A 20,426-nucleotide genomic window follows, 5' to 3' on the forward strand; every position below is an offset into this window, starting at 1 on the left:
TGTAGAAGAATAAGCGCTTTTGCTCTCAGTTTCTTAATTCCCCCAAAGAAATCTAACCAGTTGAGGTTTCTTCAAGATGGAAGAGTAGCTTGAATTGTGCTAGGCTAATTAGGTAATTACATGTATACGTCAAATTGTATGGGTGGGCAAGATACCTGAGGTCGCAGGATCCAGATTAACTAAATTTTGTATTATTTTTTCTTATGCCCTTTCATTTTCAAAATTGTAAATCAGATTCATGTAGCCTTGAATAAAAGAGCAAGCAGCAAGGAAAATAAATGTATTTCAAAAGTGAAAAAAAGGAACCTGCTGTTTGATTTATGTCATTCTATCAACGGGTCAGTCAACATGTACTGAGAACCCACTGGGTACAGAATGTAATAGACGTGGGAAATTACCAAGGATATAGAAAGATATTTTTTTCTGCCTGCAAAACTCCAACTGTATTAGTCTAATGGAAGAGACCAACTAAGAGAATAACTAAGAATAAAAATAGTGGAAACATGGCAATGCACGAATGACACCTTAATTTCAATCACCCATGAGTGCTAAGAAGATGGCCAAATGCGTGTGTGCTCAGACCTCTGAAGCAGCCAATGTTGGGATAAAGCAATCTCACTTAGAAAAGCTGTGGCACCTCCTTGGAAAAACCAGTCAAATAGCATACCTCACTTCTGTTAGTCACTGCAGGAGAAACCAGGCAGGCAGAGCAAATGGGGTGACTTTGAAGGGCTGGTTTCCCACTGAAAATACCATCTTGGTCACTCGGGGATTTATGCAACGTGATATGTGATTATATAAGCTCAGGATTCTTTTACTTCCCATCAAGTTAGAAAAACAGACATGACACTTGGCTCTGAAGACAGGATAAATAACATTCAACCTGTGCCTCTTCTTGGCCAGCTCGCTGTTTTGTGGATTTCATGTGAACTCAAGCTTCTGCTCTGGATAAAGGCTTATCTGGTTTACCATCTGCCTTTCTAGGGGAGTGTACTCTACTTTCCAAAGCTTCCTTAACTATGTATGCTTCCTGCTGGAGGAAATTGGGAAATCTGCCTGGAATCTGGGGTAAGAATTCTGTATTTTGAATGAGAAGGTCAGGAGGATGGCACCAAGCTCCCTCTGACTTATCATGAGTGTTTCTGGGTCCTTTTGGGAACTTCCAGGTTTAAGTGCCCTGCTTGAGTGGAGGACCTTTGAGGAAACATTGGGTTTTTATTAGATTCAAGAAACATAAAATTACTCTCTCAAATTGCCATAAAATTCTAAAGGCTTACTGGTTTTGTACTCACCTAATTGCTTATTGTTTACAGTTTGCAGGATAGAACTGGTCTATGGACCGCAATCTGAATAACCCTGTCTTAGAAGATGATGGCTTCTAAGAGTCAGAAGCAGGTTCCCTTCAATTGATTTTATGTAACTTTTTGTTCTGACTTAAATCAGAGCTCGAAAACTTGAAACCAACAATGCTTGTTCCTAAAAGCCAGTTGCCATCCCTCCGTCTTCCAGCTGAGGTGCAAGCTTCTGCCCACTCTCATAGAACTATTTAGAATGTTGTGTTATTTCTTCTACTAACCTGCAAAGTTTTATTCAATAGTGCTCAATAAATGTGGGGAGGAGGAACAAAATAATGCAATAATAATAATTACAGTAGCTGAAAAAGAAGCAGGCACTTTACTCATCAGACTTTAAAGACATTGCTGGGAAAGTCCCAAGAAATGTCAATTTCACCAGTGTTTTCAGAGAACGAAATCTTGCTGAGAAAATAAGACAGAAAAAGATCAATACAATCCTTCAGTAGACCCAGCATATTATATGCCTGCAGTCACACTTCCTGATGGAAATTGCTTGCTTGAGTAAGATCAAGGAGATACCCTGGCATGAAGAAGGGGTGCGGGATCTGGAGTTGGAAGACCTGGGGTCACATGCTGGCTGTGAACCCTGACCTTCTAGCCCCTGCCCCTGCCTGCCTTCCGTACACCATGGCAGCCTCCTCCTGGGGGTGTTATTTGTACCTCCAGAGCCTTTGCAAATGCTTCTCTCTGCCTGAGCACTGTGCTGTCACTCTTTGCCTAAGTTGTTCTCACCCTGGGATTCTCAGTGTGCCGGTTTGGATGTATTATGTCCCCCAAACACATGTTCTTTAATGCAGTCTTGTGGGGGGCTGGCGTATTAGTGTTGATTAGGTTAGAATCTTTGGATTAGGCTGTTTCCATGAGATGTGACCCACCCAACTGTGGGTAATACCTTTGATTAGATTATTTCCATGGAGGTGTAGCCCTGCCCATTCAGCATGAGACTTGATTAGTTTACTGGAGCCCTATAAAAGCTTGCAAACAGAAGGACGTCAGAGCAGCTACAGCTAAGAGAGACATTTTGGAGAACGCCATTTTGAAATGCAACCTGGGAGAAGGAGATGCCAGCCACGTGCCTTCCCAGCTAACAGGTTTTCCAGACGCCAATGGCCTTTCTCCAGTGAAAGTATACTCATGTTTATGCCTTGGTTTGGACACTTTTATGGCTGTAGAACTGTAAATTTGTAACCAAATAAAACCCCTTTTCAAAAGCCAGTCTATTACTGGTAGTCTGCATAATGGCAGCATTGACAAACTGGAATACTCAGTTTACCTGTAACTTTCTCAGAGAAGTTTTTCCTGCACACCCCACCCCCATATTCTCTCTCAAAAGTATCCTGCTTTCCCCTCTCTAGTACTTATAATTTGTCATTATATTTCTATTTTTGGTTACCTGTCTTCCACTCTATGTTTTAGGCTCAGGAGGGCAGAAATGACATCTGTGTTGATTACTTGTGTCTCCAAGGCCATAGAACTATGTTTGGAACAAAGTAGGCTGCAGTAGTTACACACCATCACTCAGTCTATACTGCTTGTAACCATATTGTATTTTCTATTTCCCCTTCAGTTTTTGCTCCTAAACTTTTTGGTGAATGTATTTGGTTTGATAGGGTGGAATCATAATACAATTTACTTTTATTTCTTTCATTGTCCCCTCAATCCCACTCAGCATGCTCCCTCTTGTCCTTATCCATGTGGATGTCATCTCAGGTGGGTCCTATAACTTGTAAATTCAGTCTTAGGTCATAAAAAGTCACTTTCTGTCTGGACAACTGACTTATACTAGTCACTAATTTCCCAGACAGTGAAATAACCAAAGCTGTGAATTTTTACCCAATTTAGGCTTCTCCTGTCCTGGAGTGCGGGCTGCCTGGTGTCTGGGATGCGGTGTCTGTCCCGGGGACCCGCCATGCAGGGGGTGAAGGCAAAGGGAGCCCTTTGCGTGGGGGCGCTTTCTCAGGGCGCCCGGGCTGGGGCTGTCCGGTGCTGGGCGCCTTCCCTCCCCGCGGGCCCTGGCTCACTCAGCCCGGCCCGGCGCGTCCTCCTCGGCGACGTCCCAGACGATGCCCGGACCTGGCGCCCGCAGCGTCCCGAGGGCCTCTTGACAGCTGCCAGGGAAGGGAGGCCCCGGGAAATGACTACTCTGCCAACTACTCTCCCCACACTCCGCACTTTTCCAACTGGGACCTTCCATAGGCTGAGTGGGGTGGTCCTCAGTGCTGGCAAAACTGTGTTGGTTCTCGTGTGGGGAACCCGGCAGTACAAGGAACCCTCCGGATCCTTCTCGGCTTTGAGGTCTGCAAGTAGCCACAGAGGGAACTCCTGTCCCTCTTCTTAAGGGCACCAGTGACTTCCTAGGAGACAAACTTGAAATCTTTTCAATCTATTTTCTGCTTTTTGCAACTTTTTTTTTTTTTTTGAAGTGCAGTTGTAGGTTGACAGTAAAATCATGTAGAAAGTAGAGTTTCCATGTACTTCTTCCCCACCCACCTCCCAGTTTTTTCCTAATACTAACATTTTACATTAGGATGGTACATTTATTACAATTGATGAACCAATATTATAACTTTATTATTAACTAAAGTCCATAGTTTACAATAGGTTTCACTCTGTGTTGTACAGTTCTATGGGTTTTAAAAAATTATTGTAGTAACATTCATAAAATTTCCCAGGTTGACTACTTTCAAGTTTACGAATCAGCCTTTTTTGTGACTTCTGACACTGCTGATGTTTCCCTCCTTGAAGCTCTCTTCTGGCTCGGCTTCCATGACCTCTTGATCTCTTTACCTCTTTCCAGTCCTTCTCAAATTCCCCCAAAGATTCGTCTTCCACTGACTACTCCTTACAAGTTGGTGTTCCCTGAGTCATGGACTCTGTCTCTGTCATTCCATAGTTCATCCCTTCTTCATTGATTGTCTGATTGATTCATTCATTCATCACCTAGCACTGTGCATGAAGACCTGAAGCAATTTTTCATTATTCAAAACTCAGCTTGAACCATCATTTCCTCAGGGAAGCCTTCTCTGAGCTCTCAGGTGGAGTTCAACTCAAGTTCAGCCTGATTCAGTACACTGAGGTATCTGGTACTTATCCCAGCTCTAAAACTTCCCACTCTGTTGTAATTATTGTCTGAGATGTCTGCCTCCTCAACTACACTGTGAACCCTTGGAGGCAGGGATTGTGTTCTAGTAATTTTTGTATTCCTATAATGCCCAGAAGGAGAAACTGTTAGTGTTCATTGAATAAATTACTTTTTAAGCTATTTTACTGTATATGGTAAGTATTCTACAATTAGAGATAACCTTATCTCTAAATTGCAAAAACCTTGGGAGAAAGAACACTAAAGATCAAATGACTCATTCTCTTCTAAGCACAGGCTTGGGTAGAGGAGAGGTGTGTGGTAAAACACGGTAAGGAAGAGGGGCTCCTTGTGTTCATAGCCTGCCTCTGCCACCTACTATATAAGGCAGGTCACTTCATCCCTCTGAGATTCAGTTGCCATGTCTGTAAAATGGTATAAGAATGGTCCCTCCCTATTTGTAGGGTTCTTGTGGAGGTTATAAATGAAACGGAAAAAGTGCTTGGAATAACTGGGACTTAGTAAGCCCTTATAAAAGTTAGTGATTTATACTGAATTTCATAATCTGAGAATGCATCAGTTTTATAAAGAATCATTATTCTGTGTACCATTAAGAAAAACAGCAGCCAATTAAATTATGATATACCATTGATTTAAAGACCCATTCTGATTTCAGAGATGCTAAAGTATGGGTGGGAGGGTGGGTACAATAAAATACAGTGTGGTATGATTTATGGAAGAAAAAATTGTGGAAGATAAAGAATGGTAAGTGTGGTGATATTCTGGAGACTCTAAAGTAGGATAGGTTGGTGGCACACTATCCAGGATGCAAACAGGCAAATATCTTTTCCTCGTTTCTCCCATTTCAGGCTCAAGGTGCTAGACATTGGAACCCTGCTGCATGCACAGAAAGATATAGTGTAATTGATGTTACCTGTTCTCTTAAGAACAGACATTTACAGAGCTAAAGAGTCAAAGCATTTTAGGATAGAACCCATTAAAGCTAAACTCTGAAATGAGAATCACTGAGTAATAAAACATCCTACATTATAGATAACTTTGCTTTATTAGCCCGTTGGAAATATCAAGAAGAAACTAGTTTCTTATACTTTTAAAGTCAAACCTTCAGACCAGTGAATAAAGTTCTGAACCTAATTTCAACTGGTTCCTCACATCGACCATTCTATCAAATCAATATCATAATGATATTCAGGTCTTCTATTTGGAATTTTGAACCTCAGTGCGTAAAATGTAAGAATACCATTTTAGATGGAGGTGCAGATCCTGCATAAGTAACTTGCTGAAGTAGTCAAAGCAAAAAACAAACAAAAAAACACCATAGGCAGAGAGTGTTTTCTTTAGTAGAGAATTTGTGACATTGGGCAAAAAAAAAAAAAAAGGGAACAAATATCAAGGATGCTTGGGTTAATGAGTACAACAAGTACAGCTGCTCTTACCTCTGTAGACTAAAGTGCTGACGTGGCTGAAGCGTGAGTGGAAAATGAGGGTAGTGATTGCAGCAGCCCCCAATGGGTACTTACTCCACATCATTAAGTAACAGGGAATGACTGGCACTGCCTGCTTCACAAGAGGTACTGGACTATAATTAGAATGCTCGTGCTCATCAAAATAGAGTAAAACAAGGAGAACAGAGATTACTTAAACATGAAGCTACATTCCACAAGACGGCTTTGCATTTTAAATTCTTTATTGTGTTTTTTTTAAAAGATCAAAACATACAGGCCATGCAAAATTAAGATGCAATCAATATGAGAGAATAAATGAAATGAGTCTGAGTTTCCTGTATAATGGCCAGTATTTGGAGATGTGTCCTATAAATACTGCAAAGTAGTTCTCTTACTTTAGAAATTTCCTTTTGCTAAATGGTTCTCTCCCCAGCTCATTGCTCTGTATCAGTGTTTCTGAATTGGGACTGGGTTGACCCACCATAACCTAGTATCAACAGAGAAATAACTTCCAGGCTTGACTTGGAGCTTTCTAGTCACTGAGAATGATTGATGATTATGCAGTTATGAGAGTTCTCTTTGAAGATGAAGTTGAATCCAGCCTTACACATATTCTTTTGAAATTTTCAAAGCTTCCTACATGTATTAGGAATTAGGTAAATCACTGATCGTTCTGATTTATATTCCTGGTGATCTTCTAGGTCTCAATCCTACAGAATTGAATCCATTTTTAAAAAATCACACTTGAGTTCTTATTTTTTAAACAGTATATTTTTCCCTTCTGACCGAAGTTACTAAAAAACCACATCCTATTGTTTGTTGGGATTAAATCAGCAAGAAATAGAAAAGGACCACTCTAAGTGGTTAGGAGGTTACTAGTGACCTAAATTAATTTGGTTAAACAGCATTAAAACAAAACAAAACAAAACAAACAACTCTAACTCATTGTTTTGATAAGGAACTTCATTAGTTTCTCATATTTGATGCGGGATAAAAGGATTAGTCTAAAACTGAATGAGCATACAAGTAAGGATCCGTCTTTAGTCTCTTTCATGCATGATCTACACTTAGCATATCCCATACACACAGTCACATCCAGGACTTCCAGTCTACTTGCAGAAACATAATTTCTAGACTGTATGAAAGCAGTTCAAACTTTTCGCTAAACATTATCTTATAATCTACCCTTTTCCTGGTTCCCAGGTAAATGCTCGTTTACCTGATGGAGGATCAGATCCCCAGCAAAATTTGCATTCTTTCTACTAGAAGGTAAGGCAACTTAAAGCAGCCAAAAATTCTCTAGAAGTTGTATGCACCATCCAGAAATACGGTTTCAGAAACCGCAGGTGCTTGATTTAAAAAAATCATTCTATAGACAATTATATATGCTATGTGCTTTTATAATTATCAAGTGACATAAATTTACATGATTGAGAAGAGACTTGGATGTTTGATTTAAGTACCTTTGTACCGTGTAAGCACACCTACCACACCTTCAGTGATTCTGTATAACCTCACCGGCTGTAAAGCTGGTCTGAACATCTCTGGCAACTTTATTAGCTGACCCACTCAAGTGTAGAACCATGAATATCTTACTTGCTTTTGACACCATGAATGCTAAACAATGTTGTAAACTGTAGTCTTACAAGGAATTACTTAGTCATACTATTAGCTGTGTTTGTCACCACCTTATAAACTAATGACTGACATTTAATAAGCACCAGATAATTTATGTGCACTATCTCAACTAATTCTCAGAAATGCCTTGTGGGACAGATGCTATTTCTTATGTCAAGAAACTGAGGCACAGACATTAAGTATCATGCTCCAAATCACACAGCTGATTAGTGGCGGAGTCAAGATTTGAACTGTAGTCGGTCTCTTGATACCTGAAATCAACCAGGTTATTTATCATACTCAAACTTCAATTGGCTTAAGTTTCGATCTTCAAAGTAGAAGAGATTTTTTGCTTTTGCTAACTTAAGGTCAAAGCTAAGTTACTAATAGTCATGAATTAGACTATGTGATGGACCTAAGCCTCTTTTAAAAAAAATTAATTTGTGTTCAGAGACACCCAAAATGTCTGATTTCAGTCTTGAACAATAATGTTAATGATTTTTTCACTAAATTGGCTTAGCCTTTTCCCAACTGGTATCAAATATAGCTGGTCAATATGTGACACATATACCTAGATATGGCTTTTTTGGTAAAACAAATTATGCTTAGGTGAACAAAGAATTGGATTGTCTTGGAAAATACTGGGATCTGCTGTCTGCGGTAGATGGAGTTGAACCATTGAGGTGTGTTGCCTTCTGGAAATGGCTGACAGTTTAAAGAGAGTGCTCAGTCACCAGATTAAAAAGCACTGTTCATTATTATGAACTTACCTTTTTGCCTCAGTTCATCCTAGTGGATTGGGCTGTGTACCGAGGGCTCTCCTTAAAGCATCTAGATACTTGTCGAACCCCATTCACACTCTCAAGACCCTGGGTTTCTATTCTTTTAATTCCTCCTCCCAATACTTGCTATTTACTTTGAAAGTCTCAAAATTGTCATATATTGAAGTTTATAGTAGATGATTCTTCTTTACTGATCATCCACCACACCTAGGACAGTCTTTTGGGAAAAACATCTGTTTAAGCATTCTCCTCTAGAATTTTCTCCAGGGTTATTTCTAGAGCTACTCTTAAAAAAATGCAAGTAAGTTATCAATATCATTATTCTTATTTCTTAAAAGCAATTTTTCTTGTTGTCCATATGTAGATAGGCAGCAGAACAAGTTTTCAGTGAGAACATTTGGCAACACCATGGAGATATGGGTGTCATTGGACTACTTCTAATATCTGTGCAACAAAAATTTTCTCCTTTCCATTTTCTAACTTAAACAAGTTTTGCCCTAGGATTAGTTCTGAACTTAAGGACTTGGCAAAATTGCTTTATTTTAGAAGGTCGTTAATTCCTTTATTCCAGTATAGTCCACCTGGACCAGTTAACAATCATATTCTAAAGTGCAGGCAAGAAGGCTTTTTACATAAGAAGGAAAAACTAAATCTTAAAATAGCAAAACAGCCAGTGCAAGATCACATACAGAGTCTAAGGCAGGATAGCAGCCGTACTGGTTCACAGTCATATGTGTCTCCCTTTGGGTTTCAAAGTTTGACCTGAGTCCCAATTTGACACAGCATCTGCATGATCTAGAGGCAAATAAAGAAAGAGCTTTCCTCAGGGCATTTGGGGGCAGAGTTTTATGGCTTACAATTTACCTTGTGTGTGTTTTGTAAAGTTCAAATTATATACCAAGGCCTTTCCCCCTCTAAACCCAGAGTGTACTCTGTAAAACACAAGTGCTGTTAGTAATTCAATGAAAAAGAGATTCCAGAGTCAAATTAGTTGGGAAACATCCTATATTAGGCCCCATCGCCCAACATTCTTGGTGTACCAGGAAGCAGATTTGCATATTCTGTAGAAAAGAAACACCTTCAGGTTTGTTTAACCAAGTGATCTCCAAATGTATTTGGTCATTAACCTTTCTTTTCTCCACTAACTCTTCTAAATATTCCATGGAATTAATCATCTTTTCTGCAGAATATATTTTTGAAGAGAGGCTATTCTAAATGTCTATCAAAAGTGTATTTGTAAAATATGGTACATACACTAAATAGCAAAAAAACTAAGGAAACATCCAGAATACAGCTTGTGAAAGTAAAAATTTTTATTTTGATTGATTTCTCAATGTATAGTTCAATGTGATACCAGTTTTTAATGGCAAAAATTTGGTTCCACTGAAACTGCATAATGCTACAGAGAGCTACCACTTGTAGGTAAACAGCTGGAAACAGAAAGCAAAACTTTCTAGCAGCATGGCAACTTAAACTGCAGACGTAACAGGTCTGCAACTTTTACACTAAAAATGGCACAAACATTAGCTGGTTACAGAAGTGAGAAATGGGAAACAATACGTGAACACCAAAAGCAGCAATATATGTACTGTAAAGACAAAGAAAAACCAAATATAGCTATGAGGATTTTAAAGGATAATTATAGAAAAGGGAACCAAATATTTTACTTAAATGCTTTTTAGAGCCTTTCTGTAGAGATACAAATATATATATATTTATCCAAAAATATGTTTTTATACAGATAAATGTTTCTCAATTAAAGATGGGACCAAAGCTATAGTTTTAACATAAAGCACTGTCTTTCAAAAAGACTATTTGTCCACCTGAATTTTCAATGTAAGGTTAGTGCATTAAATGTTTTCCATATATAATTACCTGACAATCTTTTTATAGATATAAATCAAATAGGCATTATTTGTCAAAAGGGTTTGCAGGTTAAACAACATTTTTCTAAGATGCTGTGCACATCAAACTTATGACCAGCCCCATTAAGAATCAATATAATAAACATACCAAAAAGGGCTAAATGTCAGATTTTCCTCTTTATAGTAAATATTTAATTTTCTGATTTCCAGTTTACAAGTGTTTAAAATGCACAAGGAAGATTTTACTTAAGTACTTCTATGTTAATATATTTTGATTTATAATATATATGGTAATAAATCTCCACGTTGTGACCGTTAGTACTTTTTTTTTTTTTTTTTTTTTAAATCTGGGATGTTACACTAACAACCACTACCTATAAAATAAAGCACATAATTATTTTGGTGATTTTACAAATCTTGTTTCCAGGTGTAAATGCTACAAAAACTCCTAAAAATTAGAGAACACTGAAAACATATAAAGTCGGACTTTGAAGTTCATAGTATATCCATTTTGCCCTGAAAGAGAACTTAAAAAATATGACCCTGTTGGAACAGGCCACCTTGCTAATATAAAAAATTGGTGAGAGCAAGAAAGTGTAGCACTGATATGTAGAATTTTTGTAAATAGTTATCTCTCCAAATCATTAGAAAAATGTTCAAAGATAAAAACAAAACAAAACAAAACAAAATATGGTGGTGGTCCCTAAACTATTTTGAAGGCAGGTAGCTTAGTCTAAGCTAAAATATTTTTTTCATTCATAGTAATCATTCTCCCCTCAAATGCCCTTTAAAAAAATGCATGAAACAGTACAATAGCAAGGATCAAAGAGCACAAACTGTATTTTCAAGAACAGAACAATCTCTAGTGTTTAAAGATATCATAGTAAAAAGCAGATTTCTTTGGGGACATCAATCAATAAACTTGTAACTCATTATGAAGATTTCTCTTTTCTATTACGGGGAGAGTCTGCTCCATTTGAAGTTACTGTTCCATTCACACCATTTTCTGAAAAAAGCAAAGAGTCAGTATTACTTTCTTTTATAAACAGATACAAATACAGGACTACTGAAAACAGGAAAAGTGGGAGAGAAGGTAAAAAACTTTTCAAAACAATTACAAAAATTTTAAAACAGTAATTTTAAGAGCAGTTCTTTTGGTAGAAATAGACTCCACATCTGACAACAGATAAAGGAAGTTCCTGAGGATATTACAACATGTAAAAAAGTTGGTGTTAGTAAGACAACTTAATTTTAAGAGTATATCATGGGGGACATACTAAGAACCTAAGATGGCAGCTAGGTGAGATAGGGCAAAAAAACACCTCCATGAAAAATACTAGATAAAAACCAGAAAGTGACCCAGAATACCACTTCCAGCGATGCACCAGCCAGACAAGGTCTGCTAAATCCACAGGGGCCGTGCACTTGGTGAAATTGGGAGTCTGCATTCTGAAACGAGTAAGCCAGCTGAAAGTCCCGCAGCTGTGCTGTGGTGTGGGGAAACTGCGGGTTGGTGTTTGAAGACGGACTAATTCTTTTTAAAAAAACAAACAAACAAACAAACCCGGGAGCGGCTGCAGATATGGCAGTGAGAACCACACAGTGAAGCACTGCAGGAGCGGGCTGCAGCCAATGCCTCGGTGTCTGGTGTGGAGGATAGCCCTCCCCACACCTGCTGCTGATTGTCCCAGGGCCAGAGGGACAGAGGGGAGAGCCAAAAGGAGGAAGAAACCACACCCCTTGCAGCCGGCTTCCTGGTGTGCTGGTGACACTCCTGCCCAGGGCTGTACCCACATCCCAGAGCTGCGTCAGGAAACCCAGTCTGATGGGGAGTGTCTCCCAAAGCACCCCGCACACGCCACAATATTGGTGTGGACAGTGGCCTTGGGTGTAACCACAGCTAGTTGTCCCAGAGCTGGGAAGGCGGAGCTGTGCGAAAAGGAGGGGGCTGAGACACCCCATTCAGCCATTTTTGCATCAGGCTGGGAGCGCCCCTGCACGGCCTGACAGTCCGGGGCTTCCCTTGAGGGAAGGCATGCACTTGTGACATAGCACAGCCTTCCCTCAGCAGAGGTCCTGGAAGATCACAGCTATCAAGCAAAGCAAATGCCAAGAGGCCAAAAACAACAGAAAATCTTAAAGCATTTGATAAAACCACATGATATGGAGAACCCAATCCCAAACACCCAAATCAAATGATCGGAGGAGACACAGTACTTAGCGCAATTAATCAAAGGACTACAGTCAAAGAATGAGAGCACAGGATATAAAGGACATGAAGAAGACCCTGGAAGAGCATAAAGAAGAAATTGCAAGAGTAAATAAAAAAATAGAAGATCTTATGGAAATAAAAGAAACTGTTGGCCAAATTAAAAAGACTCTGGATACTCATAATATAAGATTAGAGGAAGCTGAACAACAACTCAGCGTCCTAGAAGACCACAGAACAGAAAATGAAAGAACAAAAGAAAGAATAGAGAAAAAAATCGAAAAAATAGAAATGGATCTCAGGGATATGATAGATAAAATCAAACATCCAAATTTAAGACTCACTGGTGTCCCAGAAGGGGAAGAGAAGGGTAAAGGTCTAGAAAGAGTTTTCAAAGAAATTGTTGGGGAAAACTTCCCAAACCTTCTACACAAAATAAATACACAAAGCATAAATGCCCAGTGAACTCCAAATAGAATAAATCCAAATAAACCCATTCCAAGACATATTCTGATCAGACTGTCGAATACTGAAGAGAAGGAGCAAGTTCTGAAAGCAGCAAGAGAAAAGCAATTCACCACATACAAAGGAAACAACGTAACACTAAGTAGTGACTACTCAGCGGCCACCATGGAGGCGAGAAGGCAGTGGCATGACATATTTAAAATTCTGAGAGAGAAAAATTTCCAACCAAGAATACTTTATCCAGCAAAACTCTCCTTCAAAATTGAGGGAGAGCTTAAATTCTTCACAGACAAACAAATGCTGAGAGACTTTGCCAATAAAAGACCTGCCCTACTTCAGATACTAAAGGAAGCCCTACTGACAGAGAAACAAAGAAAGGAGAGAGAGAGATAGAGAATTTTAACAGACATATATAGAACCTTACATCCCAGATCACCAGGACACACATTTTTCTCTAGTGATCATAGATTTTTCTCCAGAATAGACCATATGCTGGGACATAAAACAAGCCTCAATAAATTAAAAAAAAAAAAACAAAAAACAACTGAATATATTCAAAGCACATTCTCTGACCACAATGGAATACAAATAGAAGTCAATAATTTTTGATTTGTAACTCCACTGTTTACTTCCTACAGGATATAAAATACATTAACTCTAATGACAAATCAGTGGTTTTGGACTCAATGTAAAATATGTAATATTTGACAAGAACTATATAAAGGTGGGGGAATGAAGGAGTATAGGAACATAGTTTACGGGTCCTATTGCAGTTAAGTTGGTATCAAAGAAAACCAAGATTGTTATGGATTTAAGAGGTTAAATTTAAGCCCCACAGTAAACACAAAGAAATTATCAGAGAATATGACCATAGAGATGAAAAGTAGAGTATGGGTTATGAGAAGTGGGGGAAGAGGCAATGGGGAGTTAAGACATGAGTGTAGGGTTGCTGTTTGAGGTGAAGGGAAATTTCTAGTAATCGATGGTGGGGAAGGTGATAGCATTACAACATTCTAAATGTGATTAATCCCACTAATGGAATGCTAGGGAGGGGGTGGAATGGGAAGATTTAGGCTGTATATATGCTTCCACCATTGGGAAAAAAAAAAAAAAAGACAGTCTAAATAGATGACAATTGAATGCCAAGGATGATCCTGGATGGGATCTGAGGATGGAGGACAGGAGGCTCAAAGGGGCACAGTTGGGACATAAGGAAAAAAAAAAGGAAATATAAAATGTAAGCTTTGCATCAATGTTGAATTTCTTGAACTTCTTAGCTGCGCTTAACAGGATTGCATAAAAGAATGTTCTTGTTCATGGGAATTGTATATGTGAATTATAGTGTTTGCTCAAGGATGTGTGCAGCTTGCTCTCATACGTTCAGAAAACAGAGCAACAGATGATGGATGATAGATAGGGAGGGAGGGAAAGAAAGAAATGGCAGTGTGACAGCATGTTAAAGTTGATGGATCAGGGTATCGGGGGAGAGCGGTCAGGGTATGCTGTGTATGGGGTTTGTATTGTTTTTGCAACTGTTCCTGTAACTTTGAATTTATTTCAAAATAAAATTAAAAAAAAAAAAAGTATATCATGGCCTTCCTCTCCTTCTAACTATGATGAAAAAACTTATGTCAGATTAACATTCCCTCCAAAAATATTCAGAAAAGCTGAATACAAAAATGATTGGAGCTCTGGAAAACAACCAAAGCAGCCAGGACTTGATCTTGGAAAGAAAGGAATAAACTGAGCTGAAATCTGCATTAACTGCTGTTAATGCTTGTGGAGCATTTGTGGACTCAGTGGCACTAAGACAAAGAGTAAGATAAAGAAATAGCCTACAGCTGAGTTTAGGGATACCAAGCAGGGAAAAGAGAAATGCAGACAGAGAAACTCAACTTTCTATGCATATTTTTCCCTCAACGGAATTGTCAACTATTAAACTGTGTGTGCAACAAGCAGGCTCAGAGAAACCAAGTAAAAAGTAACTCCTAAGAAACTACAAAGCTAAGGAGAGAAACGGAAGTCTCCTGTTGCTAGGGAGACAAAACTTTTAATTCAGAGGCCTTTATAAGGTCTGTATAAGGCCTGCCCAGGAAGTTGATGCCTATCCTAGGTATGAGGGAAAACTGAATAGACAAGCTGTAATTAGAGGGATCTACCCATATTCAATCTGCTGGTCATAAAATGTCATCCAGAGCCTCTACAAATTTTTACACATAATGTCCAGCATTCAATTAAGAATTGCCAACCATCCCAGAAAACAAGACCAAATGATGGAAACTAAGAGAAAAAAACAGCCAGCAACAGATCTATAGGTAATCCAGATCTGGAGTTACCAGAGAGATTAAAAGAACACTAATGGTTAGACACAAGAAAATAAGTGAAGAGATGGAGAACTTCAGCAGAGAAATGAAATATTTAATCTGCTACTGAAAAAAACATAACTGAAAATATAAATTTAATATGAGTTTAAAAGCAGATTAGGCACAACAGAAGAGATTAGTGGACTGCAGAAAATATTCAGATTGAAGCTCAGAGAGGAAAAAAGGATGGAAAATACAGAAAGAGCAAAAAGATGTAAAAGACAGGATAAAGGTTTATTTTACACATGTAAAGTTGGAGTCCTAGAAGGACAGGAGAAAAATAATAGGCAGAAGCAATATCTGAAGAAGTAATGGCCAAAAATTTCTCAAAAATCATAAAAGAAACCAAGCCATAGATCCAAAAAACTACACAACACAAAGCAGGATAAATACAAAGAAAATCATACCCAGATATATACATTGTAATATAATTGCTTACAACCAAAGACAATTATCAGATTGGATGAATGAAAACAAACATAATTACATGCTGCTTACAACAACCAATTTCTATTTAAGGACAAAGAAAGTTTTAGAGTAAAAAATATAGGAAAAGATACACCATGAGAACCATTTAACAAGAGAAAGCTGATATACTTACAGTTAATTCAGGTAAATTTTAGATAAAGATTGACAGTTCATGTTGAAAATCAGACAAACACAACAATCATATGTAACAATCCTATATTTTTATGTAGCTAATAACATAGCTTCAAAATATATAAAGCAAAGAGCAAACTAAACATAAAACTAATAGAAAGAAGGTAATAACAAATATTAGAGTGAATATAAATGAAATTGAGAATAAAAAACAATAGAGAGAATCAACAAAACTAAAAGTTGGTTCCTTGAAAAGATCAAAAGCAACAAACGACAAAAAAAGAGAGGATGCAATAACTAAAATCAGAGAGGAAGGGGGATACATTACTATTGACCCCACAGAAATAAAAAGGATTATAAGAGGATACTATGAACAACTGTAGGCCAACAAATTAAATAATCTCTTTGACACGACAAATTCCCAGAAACACATAAATCACCTACTCTGACTCAAAAAGATAAAGAATCAATAACAAGAGACTGAATCAATAATCCAAAACTTCTCAACAAAGAAAAGCCCAGGACCAGATGGCTTCATTAGTGACTTTTATCAAACATTCCAAGAATAATTAACATCAATCCTGCTCAAACTCTTTCAAAAAATTGAAGAGGAGAGAACACTTCTTAACTCATTCTACGAGGCTAACATCACCATAATACCACAGCCAGATACAGATACCACAAGAAAAGAAAATTACAGTCCAGTTTTCCCTATGAATATAGATGCAGAAATCCTCAACAAAATACTAGCAAACCAAATGCAATGGCACATTAAAAGAATTATGCACCAATCCAAGTGCGATTTGTCCTGGGTATGCAAGGGTGGTTCGACATAAAATCAATTAATGTAATACACCATAATAATAGAATGAAGGACAAAAAACACATGATCATCTCAACTGACAGAACACAAAAATGGAGTGGAAAAGTTCAGCACCCTCTCTTCATTAAAACAAACAAAAACACTTAGAAAACTAGGAAGAGAAGGAAATTTCCTCAACATGCTAAGGGCATATATGAAAAACCCACAGCTAGCATCATACTCAGTGGTAAAAGACTGAAATATTCCCTCTGAGGGCAGGAACAAGGCAAAGATGCCCACTGTCACCACTATATTCAGCATTGTACTGGAAATTCTAGTCAGAGCAGTATGGCAAGAAAAAGAAATAAAAGCATCCACATTGGAAAGGAAGAAGTAAAACTTTCCCTGTCTGCAGATGATATGATCCTACAATAGAAAATCCTGAAAAACCCACAAAAAAGCTCCTGGTGCTAATAAATGAATTCAGCGAAGTGGCGGGGTACAAGATCAACACCCAAAAATCAGTAGTGTTTCTATAAACAAGCAATGAACAATCAGATGAAGAAATCAAGAAAAGAACTGCATTCACAAAAGTAACTAAAAGAATCAAATATCTAGGAATAAATATAACTCAGGATTTAAGTAAAGGACTTGTACACAGAAATCTGCAAAACACTGCTAAAAGAGGTAGTGGTATTGTTGTCTGACCCTACTATTGTATTGTATATTTTGTTTTTCTTTTTATTATCTTTTATATTATTCATTAAAAAAACCCCTTTTTTTTTTCATAGTAATCAATATGTTCAAGTGCTGACTGTGGTGATAAATGCACAATTATATGATGATACCACGAACAACTGATTGTACACTGTGGATAATTGTATGGTATGTGACTATAGCTCTATAAAATTGTAGGAAAAAATATAAATAGGGATAAAAGTGCTGGAGAAAACATGAAGAGAGGGATGTACATATTTATTGTTGGTTAGTAGGCAGAACGGTGTAGCCTTTTTGGAGGACAGTGTGGTGGTTCCACAAGAAGTATGTGGGTGCCATAAGGTCCTGCAACCTTATCAGGGGGCATATACTTGGAGGATCCGAGAGCAGGGACATAAATGGGCATTTGCACACTGGTGTTTATGGAGGCAGTATTCATGATCTGCAATGGGTGGAGGTGGCCTAAGGGTACATGGACCGAGGAACAGAATGGTGAACTGTGGTGTGTGCATACAATGGAATATTGAGCAACTGCGAGGAGTGAAGCTGTGAGACACCCAGTGAGGTGAATGGATCCTGTAGACAGCATGTTGAGTGAAGTATGCCAGAAACAAAGGCAAACACTATAATGCCACACCAATATGGACTAACTACAATTTGTAAACTCAGAACTGAACCTCAAAGCATAGCTTATCAGGGGAACACTTACTGTAACGGTCCTTAGATTGTAAGCTCTTACAGCAGTCACATCTATTCCTGAATTGTAATGGCTATCTTCAGATTCTGAGATGCTGATCCCTTAGTATACAACCTGATGGATCACTGGAATTTTGAGTATCTGTGTGACACCTAAAACTCAGAACTAGAACTCTGCAGATATGAATGTCAATATTAGCACATATAGCAACTGTTAAAAAAGCTGAACGAGTCCAGACTTCAACTAGAGATATGAATGAAGCAGATCTGGTTAGGACTAGGGCAAGCCGGGCCAAAAGGTAAAGTATGATATGACTGTGTTTTGAAACTTCAACTTCCATGTGAGACCAAGGGAAGAGATGTTTATTTGGCGCAGGATCTATATTTCCTAAACAAATTAACTCATACAGTTTGTTCAAATGCCATAATGGAACTTTGAATAGGAAGTGAGACCTGGTAGGTTTGTATAGGTTAGTGTGAAATAGTGACACATCCCAAAGTAATTTGGGCAGAGAATAAAAAAATGTATACGCATGGCCCCCAAGGAGCTGGTAGAAAATGCGAAGTGTTGGACTTCCTCACCCGGATTGTTGCTGATGTTCTCACAAAACATTGAGGATTGACGGCTTGGTATGCTGAGCCCTCTATCTTGGGGCTTGCCCTTATGAAGCTTGTTACTAAAAAGGAGAGGCTAAACCTGCTTATAATTGTGCCTAAGGGTCTTTGTTGCTCAGAGTGGCCCTCTCTCTCTAGCTAAGCCAACTTGGCAGGTGAACTCACCGCCCTCCCCGCTACGTGGGACCCGACTCCCAGGGGTGTAAATCTCCCTGGCAATGTTGGATATGACTCCCAGAGATGAATCTGGACCCGACATCGTGGGACTGAGAACATCTTCTTGACCAAAAGGAGGGTGCAAAATGAAACAAAATAAAGCTTCAGTGGCTGAGAGATTCCAAATGGAGTTGAGAAGTCACTCTGATGGGCACTCATGCACTATACAGATAACTCTTTTTAGGTTTTCATATACTGGAATAGCTAGAAGTAAATACCTGAAACTATCAAACTGCAATCCAGTAGCCTTGACTCTTAAAGACGATTGTATAACAATGTAGCTTACAAGGGGTGACAGTGTGATTATGAAAGCCTTGTGGATCTCACTCCCTTTATCCAGCGTATGGATGGATGTGTAGGAAAATGGAGACAAAAACTAAATGAAAAATAGGGTGGGGGGAATGATTTGGGTGCTCTTTTTTACTTTTGTTTTTTTATTCTTATCTTTACTTTTTCTGGTATAAGGAAAATGTTAAAAAAAATAGACTGGTGTGATGAATGTACAACTGTATAATGGTACTATAAACAGCTGATTGTACACCATGGATGTTTGTATGATATATGAATATATCTCAATAAAACTGAATTATAACAAAACAAAACAAAACAAACAAACAAAAAAAACACTGCTAAAAGAAATCAAAGAAGACCTAAATAAATGGAAGGACATTATAGATTAGAAGACTAAATTTCATTAAGAAGTTTGTCTTACCCAAAACAATTTGTAGATTCAATACAATCCTAATCAAAATTCCAACAACTTTCTTTGCAGAAATGGAAAGGCCCATCATCAAATTTATATGGAAGTGTAAGAGGCCTGGAATAGCTAAAGACATCTTGAAAAAGAAGAATGAAGTTGGAAGACTCACATTTCCTGATCTTAAAACTTATACAGTAATCAAACAGCATGGTCTTGGCACAAGATTCTATGCTCTCAATTCTATTCAATTGATCTAAGATCAATTGAATATAATTGAGAGCTCAGAAATCAATACTCACATCCAACTGATTTTTGACAAGGGGGCAAAGACCACTTAATTGTGAAAGAATAGTCTCTTCAACAAGTGGTGCTGAGAAAACTCGATCTCCATTTGCAAAAAAGAGAAGGAAGACCCCTACCTAACACCATATACAAAATTCAACTCAGTACGGGTCAAAGGCCTTAATATAAGAGCTAGAACTATCAAACTCATTGAAGAAAATGTAGGGAAGCATCTTCAGGACTTTGTGTTAGGCAATAGTTTATTAGACTTTACACCCAAAGTGCAAACAACAAAAGAAAAAATAGATAAATGGGACCTCATCAAAATTAAAAACTTTTGTTCCTCAAAGGACTTTATTATTAAACATCAGCCTACACAATGGGAGAAATATTTGGAGACCACCTATCTAATAAAGGATTAATATCCAGAATATATAAAGAAATCCTTCAACTTAACAACAAAAAGGTAAACAACCCAATTTAAAATTGGGCAAAAGACTTGACAAACATCTCTTTAAAAAAGATGTACACATGGCCAGAAAGCCCATGAAAAGATGCTCCGCATCACTAGTTATTAGGGAAATGCAAATAAAAACC

The 20,426-nt window shown here is 38.1% G+C and overlaps 1 protein-coding gene and 1 long non-coding RNA gene across 3 annotated transcripts in view; one reads left to right on the top strand and one right to left on the bottom strand.

Annotated features, from left to right (window-relative positions):
• Positions 1-996: 996 nt before the first annotated feature.
• LOC119508683 lies at positions 997-19,632 on the top strand. Its single transcript, XR_005211563.1, has 3 exons — positions 997-1,068; positions 7,104-7,169; positions 19,620-19,632. It is a non-coding gene; the product is annotated as an uncharacterized LOC119508683 (long non-coding RNA).
• TRAM1 (translocation associated membrane protein 1) overlaps positions 9,595-20,426 on the bottom strand; it is a 43,418-nt gene continuing 32,586 nt past the window's right edge. For both annotated transcript variants that reach the window (XM_037802346.1, XM_037802347.1), the window contains exon 11: positions 9,595-11,170. In XM_037802346.1, coding sequence (XP_037658274.1) covers positions 11,097-11,170 — 74 coding nt within the window. In that variant the 3' untranslated portion in view covers positions 9,595-11,096. The remainder of the gene's footprint in view (positions 11,171-20,426) is intronic.

This window comes from Choloepus didactylus, chromosome 14 (assembly GCF_015220235.1).
Source record: "Choloepus didactylus isolate mChoDid1 chromosome 14, mChoDid1.pri, whole genome shotgun sequence".
NCBI classification, from domain to species: Eukaryota; Metazoa; Chordata; class Mammalia; order Pilosa; family Megalonychidae; genus Choloepus; species Choloepus didactylus.